The following is a 15,000-nucleotide window of genomic DNA, read 5'->3' as shown; positions in this document are numbered from 1 at the left end:
CTCTTATTCATATGTCATTCCTTTAGTTATTACACAATGCTACATTTTTCTATGCTTTCTTGATATGAAGGTGTGTGTGTGTTTGTGTGTATGTGTGTGTGTGTGTGTGTGTGTGTGTGTGTGTGTGTGTGTGTGTGTGTGTGTGTGTGTGTGTGTGTGTGTGAGTGTGTCTATGTGTGAATAAATTGCACGCCTATACTTAGTAGATTTATAGTGAAAAATATTAACTGGAAAAAAAAATAGTAATCCGAACTCATCTTTACATTAAGACCCAAAATGGATGAATTAAGTGAATAAAACAAAGCAGACTCATAATAACTTTGTTCCCTTGCGTCGCCCTCCGTCTCTTCCCAACCGTCCCCCTTTCCTTTCCTTCCCCAAACACACACATGCCGTGTCGCGCCAGCCTTTCTCTTTATGTAAAAGTTCCTACGATAATACCGTGGCGGGTGTCCGAGAGGTGGTAGTGGTGGTGGTGGTGGTGGTGGTGGTGCCGACAACAATTACAGCCCGGCCTCGCCTTGCTCCATTATGTATCTGCCTCGTCCACATAAAGTTCTTGCGCAAAGTTTGTTTTCTCGCGCTGGAATCGGTAACGAAGCAACATAATTTGTTTTTTGTGGATGGGATGTAGTTAGTAGGTAGGGCTGCGTGGTGGTTAAATCTGTGTGTGTGTGTGTGTGTGTGTGTGTGTGTGTGTGTGTGTGTGTGTGTGTGTGTGTGTGTGTGTGTGTGTGTGTATGTGTGTGTGTATACTAAATTAGAAATGTAGACTATGAATGATTTAACTACAAAGATAGGTAGGTTGTATTCAGAGAGAGAAAGAGAGAGAGAGAGAGAGAGAGAGAGAGAGAGAGAGAGAGAGAGAGAGAGAGAGAGAGAGAGAGAGAGGTAATTATTCCTTTCGTGTTTGTGTAAATTAAATCCAGTTTTGTTCCTTGCAGGTGTTCTCCTTCCTGGTGGTGGAGGCAGATGCCGCGGCCAAGCAGCGGCGCTTCACGTCACGGCAAGGAAAGGAATGAAGGTGTTTTGATAGCAAAGGGAATGTAGTAATCCTCAGTAAGCAACGCTACTCACGGAATACAACGAATTATTATTGTAGTAAGATCGGAGACTGCAAAGTATTAAGAATACAGAAGAATACGATTGTTGTAACTCAGACATTATAAAAAGTGACAAGTCCATTGTCCAACCCTGATCCTTGGCAATATCAGAAGCAGCAGCAGCAGCAGCAGCAGCAGCAGCAGCAGCAGCCGTGAAGTGGAGGTGATGCGCGCCAGGGTGCGGTGGGGGAGGCTGCCGCGGTGTTGAGGCGAGGCTCAGGGGGCGGTGTACGAAGATGGCCGCCGTGCACCGCCGCCACGCGCCCTGAAGGAAGCAGCATGGCGCCGCAGGACTCTCAGGATTCCCTGCTGAAGGAGGCCTCTGAAGCTGGCCGCCTAGCTGCTTCTTCTTCCTTTCCTCTCACGCCTCCTACGCAGTGCTCCTGCAGGAGGAATCATTTGGACACCTCGAAAGGGAAACGCCGGGCCCTGTGTAGTGAATATCTAATGGGAACCTCTGTGGCCTCACCCTCCCGCCCTCTCGGGGCCGCGGGACGCTCGAGTGCCTCATCAGTGAAAGCCCCTCGACCGGCGGCAGCCAGGAAAGAGGCGAAACCGAGGAGTGACCCGAGGAGGCGTGGCCGAGCGAACGCTACAGCTCTCGGTGTCGAATGAGCTTCAGGGGATCGGGTCGGTCTCCCCTGGCGGCCCTCCTGCTGCCTCTCCATTCCTTCCTCCTGCTCGGGTTGCTGCCCCACGCCGCGGCCTTCAATCTAGGTAAGTAGAGGCTTTTGATTTTTGCCTGACGAAGTAGGTGAGTTGTAGTGTGCGCAAGTCCCAAACTGGACAAAGGAATGTTGATGGTGGGAAGAATCCCTTGAAAGCAAGTCCACTCGCACCAAGCAAGGAAATGTCCTTCGAAATAATGTCCTCACAGGAGACTACTAACGCCTGAATATATCCATCTTTATCTCCATCTCATCTACCGTACTATGTAGGATATTCTCCAGTTTCCTTATCTCCATCATCCCCGTGTTTGTTCATTTCCCTGGATCTTCGTTTCCTCCTTTAAGCTCGATTTTTCTTCTCTACCTATCCTTTCCACTACTCTGTCATCTTTGTTTTTATTTTCTCATACACGCTCCCTTTCCCTCCTCCCACTTCTCCTCTTTCTTCTCTTTCCTCCATTAATATATGCATTTCGTACAATTCCTCCACCTTTCATTTAGCTTTCCTTGAATGTCTACTTATCTTCCTATATCTTATTCCTCCTTCCCTTGTGCCACGTTTATCCTCTTCTCCTATTTCCCCTGCATTCCCCTCTTCTCATTAAGCTCATCCTCCTTCCGTCTTTCCTCTTCTATTTTATTCTCTTTTCTTCCTCCTCCTACTACGTACGTGTCTTTGTCATGAGAAATGAAGTTTTATTACTACTTTTTTTTCTCTCACTGTCCTCTCCTCTTCCCATTCCTCTTTGTTGTTTTATTTCTTGCTTCTCTCGTGTTCTTAGTCTTTATTCAGTTTTAAGGATCATGTGACGAGAAAAATGTTATCCGGTGTGTCACTCTTGACCTTCCCTTTGACCATGTTCCTTTTCTTTACTCGTCGTGTTTCAAGTTGAATGCCAAGCGCGTCTGTCTGCCTGTCTCTGTCTATCTGCCTGTCTGTCTGTCTGTGTCTGTGTGTCTGGCTCACCTTCCCTTTCTTCCGTGTGACACTCGTCCTTCTTACCTGTCACTGTTCGGTATCTTTTTCTTCTGTCTCTCTCTCTCACTCTCTCTCTTACTCTTTTTCTCTCTTCTTTTTTTTTATCCATTCTTTTTCCTTTCCCTCCTTCCATTTATAACTCGATCTCCCTCCTTCCTTCCTTCCTTCCTTCCTTCAGTCCTCCATCTCTTCCTTCATTTTTCCTTCCTTCCTTCCTTCCTTCTTTCCTTCCTTCCTTCCGTCATCTCTTTTTTCAGTTCTTTCTTCCTTCCTTGCTTCCTTGTTTCTTTCCTTTCTTCTGTCCTACATTTCATCCTTCTTGTTTCCTTTCTTTTGTCCTTACTATTCCTCCTTGTCTTTTTTCTCTACTTTATTTACTCCTTTTCCTCATCCATTACTGCCCTTTCTTTTCATCTTCTTACTATTCTCTTCTCACTCCTCCTCTCAATCTTCCTGTTGCTATTACTTTTTCGTTTTCCTTTCATATTATTCTTTGTCTTTTTTTCTGTTTGTCCTCTTCTCTTCCTCATCTTCTGCTTACTATGCCTTCCCTAACTCCTCCCATCCCTCCTCTTATTCCTCCTCCTTCTGGTGCTCCTCCTTCGTCACCTTCCCCGGGGCTGTGTGCGTGGCGGAGAGGGGCAGGGGCGCCAGTAGCGACGTGGAGCAATATCCTGGGTGGCCTAGACTCCACAATGGGGTAAGCGCTCCTTCAAATAGGTCCGCACGCGATATGAGCCTCTCTCCTCTCTCCTCTCTCCTCTCTCCTCCTTCTTCTCCTTCTCCTTTTCCTTCTCCTTCGTTTCTAATGTTCTTCTCTCTTTCTCTTTCTGTTTCTCTCCTCCATTTTCTTTTTTTTTTGTCTTTCAAAATGCTTAGCATTGTTTTGTTCCTCTTTGTTATCATTATGATCATCATTTTTGTTTTAGTTGTCATACTGGAAGCCAAGACAAGCAAAGACAGACAGACGGAGAGACAGACAGACAGACAGACAGACAGACAGACAGACAGACAGACAGACAGAAAGACAGATAGACAGACATCCAGATATCCAGACAGACAGATAGAAAGACAGATAGACAGACAGACAGACAGACAGACAGGCAGACAGACAGAAAGGCAGACATATTGAAAGACAGATAGACAGACAGACAGACAGACAAACAGGCAGAACCAAAACATGTTCTTGTATATAAATAGACGAATTGTAGTTTATTTTTACTTGTATCAAGAGAAAGCAGTGGAAAGGGAGAGAGAGAGAGAGAGAGAGAGAGAGAGAGAGAGAGAGAGAGAGAGAGAGAGAGAGAGAGAGAGAGAGAGAAAGAGAGAGAGATCAATGTTATTCCCTGGCTTCTGCTTTGTCATTTAATTTTTTTATTTATACGTCTTTCATGTAAGATCGTTAACTAGTACACACACACACACACACACACACACACACACACACACACACACACACACACACACACACACACACACACACACACACACACACACACACACACACACACACACACACACACGAGGCAAGGGAAGGACGGAAATTAACTCTTCGTCTTTTAATATTTGCCTCACTTGCTTTATTACTCGCTCGCCGGTGCTTCTTTATGCCTCCCTGTGTGTGTGTGTGTGTGTGTGTGTGTGTGTGTGTGTGTGTGTGTGTGTGTGTGTGTGTGTGTGTGTGTGTGTGTGTGTGTCTGTAATCCTCCACTCACAGTCTTTTCATTGTATTTTTCTCCCTCCCACCTGTGCTACTTACCTTGGAGGGGTCCATTCCCCCAGCCCCACTCCCTGTGCTGCCCCGCGGAGCGCCGCCACTACCTGTGTGCTTCACTCATCTGGAAAACACGTCCCCTACTACACAAATCTTCCCTCAAGCGAAATTTTCCGCTTGAATTAATAGTTTTGTTTGATATTTGCCTTTTCCCCTTTCTCTAATCTCCATTCTTTCTACACACACACACACACACACACACACACACACACACACACACACACACACACACACACACACACACACACACACACACACACACACACACACACACACACACACACACACACACACACACTCTCACATGTTTATCCATACTTGATTGGTGTGTGCGGAAGTTTGTATACGTCGAAAGCCTGAGGAGGAAGGAGAAAAAGAGAGACGAGGATAGATCTTTTCGACGCTCGATAAGGAAAGTTTAAGATTATGTCCATTTTGTGCGCATCTCCCTTTTCACGAGGACGGGCTGAGAATGACAAGAATAACGATTACAAGGAAGGAGGAGGAAGATGACGAAAATTGGCGACTCTGGATATATACGTATTTTGGAAGGAAGGAAGGAAGAACGGAAGAGAGAGAGAGAGAGAGAGAGAGAGAGAGAGAGAGAGAGAGAGAGAGAGAGAGAGAGAGAGAGAGAGAGAGAGAGAGAGAAATGAGGATGAAGATATATGGAAATAAAACACAAAGATTAGCTTGAGAGGAAAAGGGGAAAAAACAAACAGCTGGAGAGAGAGACAAACAAGGAGAAATAGTAAACAAAAGAAAACAAGCCATATAAGGAAGGGATGACAGAAACAATATAGGGGGGTAGGTAAAGAGAGGGTGAGAGAGTGAGGCTGTGGAGGAGGGGGGGGTAGTGAGGGGGAAGGTGAGGGGGTAAGTAACTGTGTGGAGTGGAGGGGAGGTATCGAATACGTCAATAGTATTACCGTCACCCATTCCGTCACCACCGCCACGCCACACCTGCGGGAGGCGCGGCGCAGGCGGAGAGCCGAGAGGGGAGAGGAATAATCGAATTTATTCCTCAATAGTCCTGGAATAAATTGAGTTTCCCTCCCTCAGTCCCCACTTGAGGAGGAGGAGGAGGAGGAGGAGGAGGAGGAGGAGAAGGAGAACGTGGAGGATGAGAAGGAGGAAGAAGGGGAAGAAGAGCTGATGGAGGAGGTGGAGGGAAGTGAAGAAGAGGTAGAAGGGGAGTATGAGGAGATGGTGGTAAGGGTGGAGGAGGGAAAGGAATAGAGGAAGAGAAAACGCGAGGCAGACCTTCATGATTGACAAGAAAACATTAGAGGGAAGGCTCGTCCCGCCGGCCATTTGCTTCTATCGGATTATCTGGGCGTGGAGGTCGAGGGAGACGAACTGATTGATGGATAATGGACCGAAATATAACGGAAGAATAGATGTGTTTAGCAATTTCCTTCCCAGCGGCGGTAGGGGATGTTATATAGAAGAAAAATACAATGACTTATTTTTTCATAGAGTTATATAGATTTTTTTCCTCGTTGCTTTATTCTCATATTAAAAAAAATCTAAATAAATTATCACTCGTTTAGAATAGCTGTGTTTAGCGATTTCCTTACCAGCGTGGGTAGAGGAGTATTATATATCAGAAGAATACAATGACTTTTTAATATCTTTTCATTGAGTTTTATAAATTTTTCCTCGTTATTTTATTCTTATATTAAAAAACAACAACTTTAGAATAAATTGTTACTCGTTTATTTTGAAGCGAATCTTTCCTGTCATTGTTGTATCTATTTTTAGGTTTTTTTGTTAATATATATATATTCTTTTCTGTTACAGAGAACACCTATGTAAAAGAGTTTTGTTGTGAGATATAACGTGGAGTATTATTTGTTTGCGTTTTATTTTCATTGTTTTCGCACACATGAATATACTACTGTTATTGATATTGTTATTTATTTATTTATTTATTTATTTATTTATTTATTGTTATTATTGTTATTATTATTTTTCTTCTTCTTCTTCTTTTCTTCTTCTTCTTCTTCTTCTTCTTCGTCCTCTTTTTCTTTATTTTTCTTCTTCTTCATATCATTATAATTATTATTTTTTTATATATCATTATTATTATTATTATTTTTATCATTATTATTATTATTATTATTATTATTATTATTATTATTATTATTATTATTATTATTATTATTATATTATTATTATTATTACCATTATCATTACCACTACTACTACTACTACTACTACTACTACTACTACTACTACTACTACTACCAGCACCAGCACCACCACCACCACCAATACCACCACCACCACCACCACCACCACCACCACCACCACCACCACCACCACCACCACCACCACCACCACCATTTCACACTTTCATCATCATTCCAATCTTTCCAGGCGGGTTTGCAAATTCATCACACGGCCGCATTGTCTTTTCCTTTCTGGGAATCTCGTCACCCAGTCAAGGCGGGGCGGGAGGGAGTGCCGGGTGGAAAGGCTCCCTCAGATATCCCATCCCATTATCAACTGATTGAATGGGCAACTAATGATCCATGGAAGAATGAGGGAAAAGAAAAGTGGGGAGGCGGAGGAGGAGGAGGAGGAGGAGGAGGAGGAGGAGGAGGAGGAGGAGGAGGAGGAGGAGGAGGAGGAGGAGGAGGAGGAGGAGGAGGAGGAGGAGGAGGAGAAGGAGGAAGAGGAGGTAGTGAGTAGAAGAATGTGCTTGTGGCTATTGAAATTTGATGGGGCCTGAGTTAAATGGAGCATCACACTTTTAGAGAGAGAGAGAGAGAGAGAGAGAGAGAGTGAGAGTTGTGACAATGGAGTTGAAAAAAAACGTGATGAAAAAAGTTAAAAAAATAGAAAACAACTATGAAAGCAAAGAAAAAATAGATGTTAAAGAAAATACATCAGTCAACAACAACAACGACAACAAAACAACAACAACAACAACAACAATAACAACAACAACAGCACTAACAATGATAATTATCCCGATTGAAAAAAATAGTAAAAAAAAAAAAATGGAAAAGAAAATACTGATTCCCGATTGAAAGGGCGATCACGTATGGCCGCCGCCACAGTAGAGCCTTACAAATGAGAGAGCGGCCTCAGTGCAGTGGAATCCAAGCATCGCACATTTTTCACGCACCTCGTCACCTCATTCTGAAACACCTGACCTCTGTAACAAAAGGAATCTATGGATGAATTCGTTTTTTTTGTAACATTATTTCTAAACTTCGATGGATTCATCTTTTTTTTTTTTGTATACATTCTGAGTTTTCATAGTTATCTTCTTTAGAGATGCTGTTTTTATCCCTCGTTTTTATTTATATGTATGTTATGTACAGCAAAGGTTTAGTTCTCGGTAGAAAGCAAAGGAGTTTACTCGCTATTTGGTTTCATTGTTGAGATTTAGGATGTTTGTCTTTTTTTTTTTTTATACCATGTGGGCCTTCCACGGGAATTTATTGGCTAAAGGGGATACTTATTAAGGGTACCTCCTATTTCAAAGCCCACTCGCTAGGAAACCGTTGCCCCGAGTGAGGAAGCCCAACCTACACTCAGACCGTAGACAGGATTCGAACCCGTGCGCTTGGAGACCCCTCGGACCCCAAAGCACGCACGGATCCACTGTACCACGGCAGCGTTGTCCTTCTCTTCTCTCTATGTCCGTCTTTCAACGTATTGTGTCTTTATTGTTCATCTCGGATTCTCGGATTGCTTCTTCATATTGTTTATTTGTGCGTTTAGCTACGTGGATATCAGTTTTGTCTATTTTAGTTTTCTATCTTAACTCTCTCTCTCTCTCTCTCTCTCTCTCTCTCTCTCTCTCTCTCTCTCTCTCTCTCTCTCTCTCTCTCGCTCTCGCTCTCTCTCCCTCTCTCTGATAACACCACTGTCATCACACTCGTCAATAAACATGAAGTCTAATGTTGTCCAAAGTCATAATAATAGTGGATGAATTTATAGATAAATGAAATAAAAAGCTGACTGACTGTTGAATAATCTGCAGCGAACACATAATTGAATGTTAATAACAACACTGAAATGAATGAAATGAATACATGTGGTGGATATTTTCAAAAAAGCTCCGATATAGGATAAAAAAGGAGAAAAAGTATACCCGGCTATTGTTTTATTATCAATTATGCACCGCGCCTACTATTTCCGGGTTCTATTTACACAGGCAGGACGCGCACGTTTGGGTGGCGATACCGATCCACACATGCATATGGTAAATAGATAAGGATCGATTTGTCATAAAGCTTTATAGGGAATGATAGCACATACTGATGCCCTCTGTATGTCTGTCTCTCTGTCTGTTTGTCTGTCTGTTTGCCTGTTTTCCTGTCTGTCTATCTGTTTATCTATTGCTGTATGTTTTTTTTTTTTACCTTTTTCTCGTTCTCTCTCTCTCTCTCTCTCTCTCTCTCTCTCTCTCTCTCTCTCTCTCTCTCTCTCTCTCTCTCTCTCTCTCTCTCTCTCTCTCTCTCTCTCTCTTACTAATGAACGTAGAAACCACTCTAATTATATTCCCCATTAATTACCAGGGATAGAGAGCGAGTGCTTTTTTTCCCCTTCCTTTCGACAAACCATTTACACAACACGAACAAATATGGTGCTGCGAGGGGGATCACTAGCTTTGTGGCTCCCTATTGTGTCTTCCTTGTTATTGGTGGAATGGAGGTTTTTTTAGATTACCTAGGTTTGTTGTCTTTCTCTACCTTCATATACTTTAAATGCTGACTTGTTTTGAGAGTAAGAAAATACACATAGAGAATTAATTGTTTGTTCATGTTTAATCTTTGTGTTTGTTTCGCGTGGTATTCCCATGGTTGGAGATTATTTGCTGTATCATTTTTTTTTTTTGTCTATTTTTCTTGATATTTTTTTCTTTATTTCGTGGTATTCGTTGCTAGTTTAGTTCCTTTTCTTATGTGTCTCTTCTTCCCTTCCTGTTTTATTATTATTTACTGGCGTCATTTATTGATATTCTTCTCTTTCTCTGTTCACTATTATCTCATTCACTTTCATTCTTTCTCTCTCTCTCTCTCTCTCTCTCTCTCTCTCTCTCTCTCTCTCTCTCGCTCTGTATTTTTGCCAGCCAGTCTTACCCATTACGGAGCGAGCTCAGAGCTCATAGACCGATCTTCGGGTAGGACTGAGACCACAACACACTCCACACACTGGGAAAGCGAGGCCACAACCCCTCGAGTTATGTCCCGTATCTATTTACAGCTAAGTGAACAGCGGCTACACATTAAGAGGCTTGCCCATTTGTCTCGCCGTTTTCTGGGACTCGAACCCGGACCCTCTCGATTGTGAGTGGAGCGTGCTAACCACTACACTACGCGTTGTGTGTGTGTGTGTGTGTGTGTGTGTGTGTGTGTGTGTGTGTGTGTGTGTGTGTGTGTGTGTGTGTGTGTGTGTGTGTGTGTGTGTGTGTGTGTGTGTGTGTGTGTCCTTTCTTCACTCCCCTCCTCTCGTCTCCACCAGCCGCCATTGTGAAAGCAGTTCAAACAGGCGCTCCTTTATAATGTATACTATGACAACACCTCTGCCTTTACCTGTTGCTCAGTGTGTGTGTGTGTGTGTGTGTGTGTGTGTGTGTGTGTGTGTGTGTGTGTGTGTGTGTGTGTGCGCGAGCGCGTCATTGTGGGAATAGAAGCATATTTTTTTAGTATTTTCATAAACATTTCATATACAAAATTCGTACCGGATGATCTACTACTCATACTAAAATTAATTCCACCCTTACTTTTTTCATCACCGTAATTAGTTATAACCAGAGAGAGAGAGAGAGAGAGAGAGAGAGAGAGAGAGAGAGAGAGAGAGAGAAAGTTTGTGTGTGTGTGTGTGTGTGTGTGTGTGTGTGTGTGTGTGTGGGTGTGTGTGTGTGTGTGTGTGTGTGTGTGTGTGTGTGTGTGTGTGTGTGTGTGTGTGTGTGTGTGTGTGTGTGTGTGTGTGTGTTTCTGTGCGTGTAGCAGCCGCAGTAAGCCAAGCCCTCGTTAACAATGATAAAAATGTAAACACATATAAAACACGATAGATATTCTGTATTGTCTGAGCTTCACTGAACCCTTCCTGCCTTTACCTGTTTGGGCGGCAGATGAGCAACGCAGGCATACAGGTGAGTGGCTTGCGAGGAAAACATATGTTGGTATCATTAAGGTGTGCGTGGGGGTCTTAACTGGTATGTGTGTGTGTGTGTGTGTGTGTGTGTGTGTGTGTGTGTGTGTGTGTGTTTTTCTTTGTTTGCTTGGATGGTTCGTTAGTTGATTACTGGTTGTGTTTATGATTTAGGATGAGGTTGTGTTTAGAGGCAGGTAGTTTATTCTTATTAGTTTATCTAGTTAGTTTTATTAAGGGCGGAGGGTTTTCGTTTATTTTTATTTCATTACTGGTGGTATGATGCATTACCCCTAATTGGCATGTTTAGCCAACAGGTCTATTTAGCTTTAATATGTATTCATCAGTGTTTGAATTCCTGCATAATTAACATGCTTTACATACTCTCCTCTAATCATCTTACTTATAACGTCCATTGTTGTATTTTCTCTCCTTGATCTACTAACAATACCGTGTGGGCGTCTAGTAAAGAAAAAAATTGTTTAATAAGCATTTTTAATTAAGAGCGAATTTATTCCGAAATCGAAGCGGTATTCATATTTGTCAGCCTGTCCAAGTCAATAACATAGCTCACCTCTGCACTCCCGGACATTGCACGCTCATCTGCCAAACACAAAAGGACAGTGAAATTAGAAGTGTGGGTTCCGCAGAGTTTACCGGATTTATTCTTACGTATCTATCTATATTCCTTCACGTTATCTTGCTATCTGTTTATCTTCTCCCTACTATGAGTATGTTCTCCACGGAATGAGTAGTGAAATATGAGAGGGATTCACCGCAGAATGTTCGGTATTTTAACTTTTTGGTTCCTGTAAGGGATTTGGTATCAATGCCTATATTTTTGTTGTAAGCGGGTATTACTGATTGCCTGCATTTCTCTTTACGTCACTATCGGATTGCGTACCATTTTACCTTATCCAACTTATATCATCTATCAATATACACCTGCAGAACTGATGGGAACCTCAATAGATGAACGAAACATAGATACATGAACATAAAACACGAACATTTTCAGTTTGATTAAAGTTGTCTGGCTACTGTGTTCCTCTTCACTGCCTATTCTTCACCGATTGTTTACCTTTCACCCCCTCACCCACCTCTGCTCTTTCTGATGTTCCTCTTCCTCTTGCTCTTCCGCTTTCTCTTCCTCCTCTTCTGCCTCCTCGCTACACAACACACACCGCGTAAATCACCTCTTCACGGGTCGTAACTCAAGCAGAACACGTAGCTGCATATGGTGCGAATATTAAGCGCAGATTTACGAACGAACGGGAATTAGGGGTATGTGTGCGGTGGAGAGAGAGAGAGAGAGAGAGAGAGAGAGAGAGAGAGAGAGAGAGAGAGAGAGAGAGAGAGAGAGAGAAGAATTCATTTCCACCTTTTCCTTTGCTATTTTTCCGGGACGTCATCGGTCTTCTCTCTCGTACTAATCCAGGAACTAAAGAATAAGGAATCATGTCGTTTTTGTGAGGTTTTATGTACGCGAGTCTGCAATCATCCCCTGAGCCCAATGTGTTCATCCCTACAGCATGCCATCGCCGCAATCATTCTTCCTTACTGACAACATAAACACCCCCTACACAGCCACAGATTCCTGGTCGCCTTAGAAGAACACCCCGCTACCATACCCCACTGCTCCTCTCATGACGCACGCAAGGAAGGCACTGAAGTATAGAACGGAATATTTGTATGAGATGATAATGTGAGGTGGAGTGGGAAAAATGTTAGGAAATTGTTGGGAAAAGTGTAAGAAATGGGTCTAAAAGATGGTGTTAGGAAATGGTGTAATGGGTTAACGTAGGGAATGCTATGAAGAGATATAACATAGTGGAATAGGAATGTTTGGAAATTTATACGAAACTAAAGTGAAAAAAAAATGTGATATAAAGAAATTTATTAATATAGCGACTAATCAAAGGAAATAGATAAGAAGTATGACAAGAGAGAGAGAGAGAGAGAGAGAGAGAGAGAGAGAGAGAGAGAGAGAGAGAGAGAGAGAGAGAGAATCAGTAGGTTCTCGGGACGGAGGAAGGCGTGAAGAAAGACGGTGAAGAAAGAAGGGTGGAGGGTAAGGCTCCATAATTTAACGCATTACAAGAGCCAGTGCTCCTGTAGGCCATTAGAGCCGGCAGTTCTGGGGCCAGTTTACGGCAAGAAAACAGCAGGCGGCCCCTAATGCGTCGGCCATTACGCCTGGTCGTGGCCGTGTCCAACAAGCCATCCCTCACACCTCCCGCACAGCCAGACATGTCCGGTCCACGCATTATCACCCTGGGATTAGCATCTTTGGGAACTTTCCTGTTGACGTGTTTGGCAGTTAGTTTCGACGCAGAAGGAGAGAAGCAGAGTAGGAGAGGGAGGAAGCAAAGGAGGGAGACGGGAAGGTTGAGTACTATGCCAGGGTAATGGAAATGGACGGAATGTGTTTATAGGGCATTCATGGTACCTTGGGGAGAATGGGGAGTAAAATGGGGTGTTAGGGAGCCGTCCAGGACTTACGCAGGGAGTCGGTGGGACCTTGAGTGCTTCTGGTTTAGAGGTGTATGCGCGAGGTGTAGAAAAGTAGGAGCACCTGCGAGGGATCGGAAGGGAAAGAAGGATAAAGGAAAGTACCGCCGGGATAAGTCAGAATTGTCCAACTTTTACCGTACTTTCTCGGGTCCCTGTTCAGGTGTGGTTGGAGTGGTGGTCGTGGGGGGCGTGGGGTGTGCGTGTGATCTATTGACTCTTAAGGGTAGGTTTGTGGATATCGTTTTGGAGTTTGGGTTGTTATTATTATTGCTGTTGCTCTGGTTTCGTTTTCGTTTTCTTCATTATCATATTCATCATGTTATAGTTATCAATTATGAGGTTTTAAGAGCTCTTGATAATACTAATGGTTATAATAATGATAAGTTAATATTGTTCTTGCTACTACTATTACTACAACAACAACAACAACAACAACAACAACAACAACAATACTACTACTACTACTACTACTACTACTACTACTACTACTACTACTACTACTACTACTATTAATACTACTACTACTACTATTACCATCACTACTACTACACCTACAGCAATCCGGCACACGAACCTAATACTATTTCGACAATCACGCTTCACCGATATTATACAAACGATCATAACATATATTTCCCAAAATCCTCATAGCACACTTCGTCACCCACCGCTGACACATTACCTTGCACAGTGCTGAAGAAAAATGAACACCCTTCCTTCTATACCGTAGATCCTACCTGCAGGCTTGGAGAAGGGACGGGGCAGGAGGCGAGGCAGTGGACAGGAGACAGGTAAAGGGACAGTACTGCGGCAGATAAATGCGTCTTAAGGGAGTAATACATCTTAGCCCACCTTAAAGTCCCTCCCTCCCTTGGAAGTATTTATGCGTACCGAACACTTAACCTGCATTGCTTCTCCGCCTCCCCTTCACCCGATTACCATAACTCAGTGTCCCCGCATCACGTTCCTCTGATCCCCAATTACCAAACTTATCGTATTCAATTAAACGGGAAATTATAACGCTGGGGAATCCTGCCCCGGTGTCTCGTTAGCAAGGCCGCCCCTCCGCTCGTCTTCCGATATCCTATTACGTTCTCAGAGTCCTTCCCTTCTCTCTCTCTCTCTCTCTCTCTCTCTCTCTCTCTCTCTCTCTCTCTCTCTCTCTCTGTTTTCTTCTCGCCTTAGTCTCTTCCCGCTGTGGCTTCTTCTCTGCCCTCACGAAACCACCCTCCCTTTGCTATAAGGAATTAATTTAGGTGACGTTTTGCACTACAGGTGAGAGAGAGAGAGAGAGAGAGAGAGAGAGAGAGAGAGAGAGAGAGAGTTGAGGGGAGAGAGGGGTGAACAGGCGTCAGGCACGAGTCCACTGACATGATAATGAGTGTTGCCGGAGTGAGGCGAGGGACAGGATTGCGCGGGGATGTTTTCGTTCCCCGGGATAACTTTGCGCAACTTTTCCAGACAGACTCGGAGAAAAAAAGATGAACTTGACACCTCAAAGGTTTAGTGTGGCTGACATGCGGAGGCTGAAGAGGACGAAGAGGAGGAGGAGGAGGAGGAGGAAAGGTTTACAGAGAGGAATGTAACTGTTGAGAGGAGGAGGAGTTGGAGGCAATGAGAGAAGAAGAAAGAAAAAGAGGAGGAATGAGAAATGTCATTGTGTGTGTGTGTGTGTGTGTGTGTGTGTGTGTGTGTGTGTGTGTGTGTGTGTGTGTCTCTCTCTCTCTCTCTCTCTCTCTCTCTCTCTCTCTCTCATCATTTTATTTATTTATCTCTATTCTACGTACAGTGTGTCTGACGCTGCGTAATATTGGTTATCGTTCAACAGTTTGGTTTTCGTTTTGT

At 43.5% G+C, this 15,000-nt stretch overlaps 1 protein-coding gene across 7 annotated transcripts in view; it reads left to right on the top strand.

The window, feature by feature from the left end:
* LOC123505428 (discoidin domain-containing receptor 2-like) overlaps positions 1–15,000 on the top strand; it is a 633,236-nt gene that overhangs the window by 417,004 nt on the left and 201,232 nt on the right. For all 7 annotated transcript variants that reach the window (XM_045256693.1, XM_045256694.1, XM_045256695.1 and 4 more), the window contains one exon: positions 945–1,820. In XM_045256693.1, coding sequence (XP_045112628.1) covers positions 1,715–1,820 — 106 coding nt within the window. In that variant the 5' untranslated portion in view covers positions 945–1,714. The remainder of the gene's footprint in view (positions 1–944; positions 1,821–15,000) is intronic.

The sequence above is a fragment of the Portunus trituberculatus genome, chromosome 18, assembly GCF_017591435.1.
Source record: "Portunus trituberculatus isolate SZX2019 chromosome 18, ASM1759143v1, whole genome shotgun sequence".
Taxonomy (NCBI): domain Eukaryota; kingdom Metazoa; phylum Arthropoda; class Malacostraca; order Decapoda; family Portunidae; genus Portunus; species Portunus trituberculatus.
This window is presented reverse-complemented; position numbering and strand designations above follow the sequence as displayed.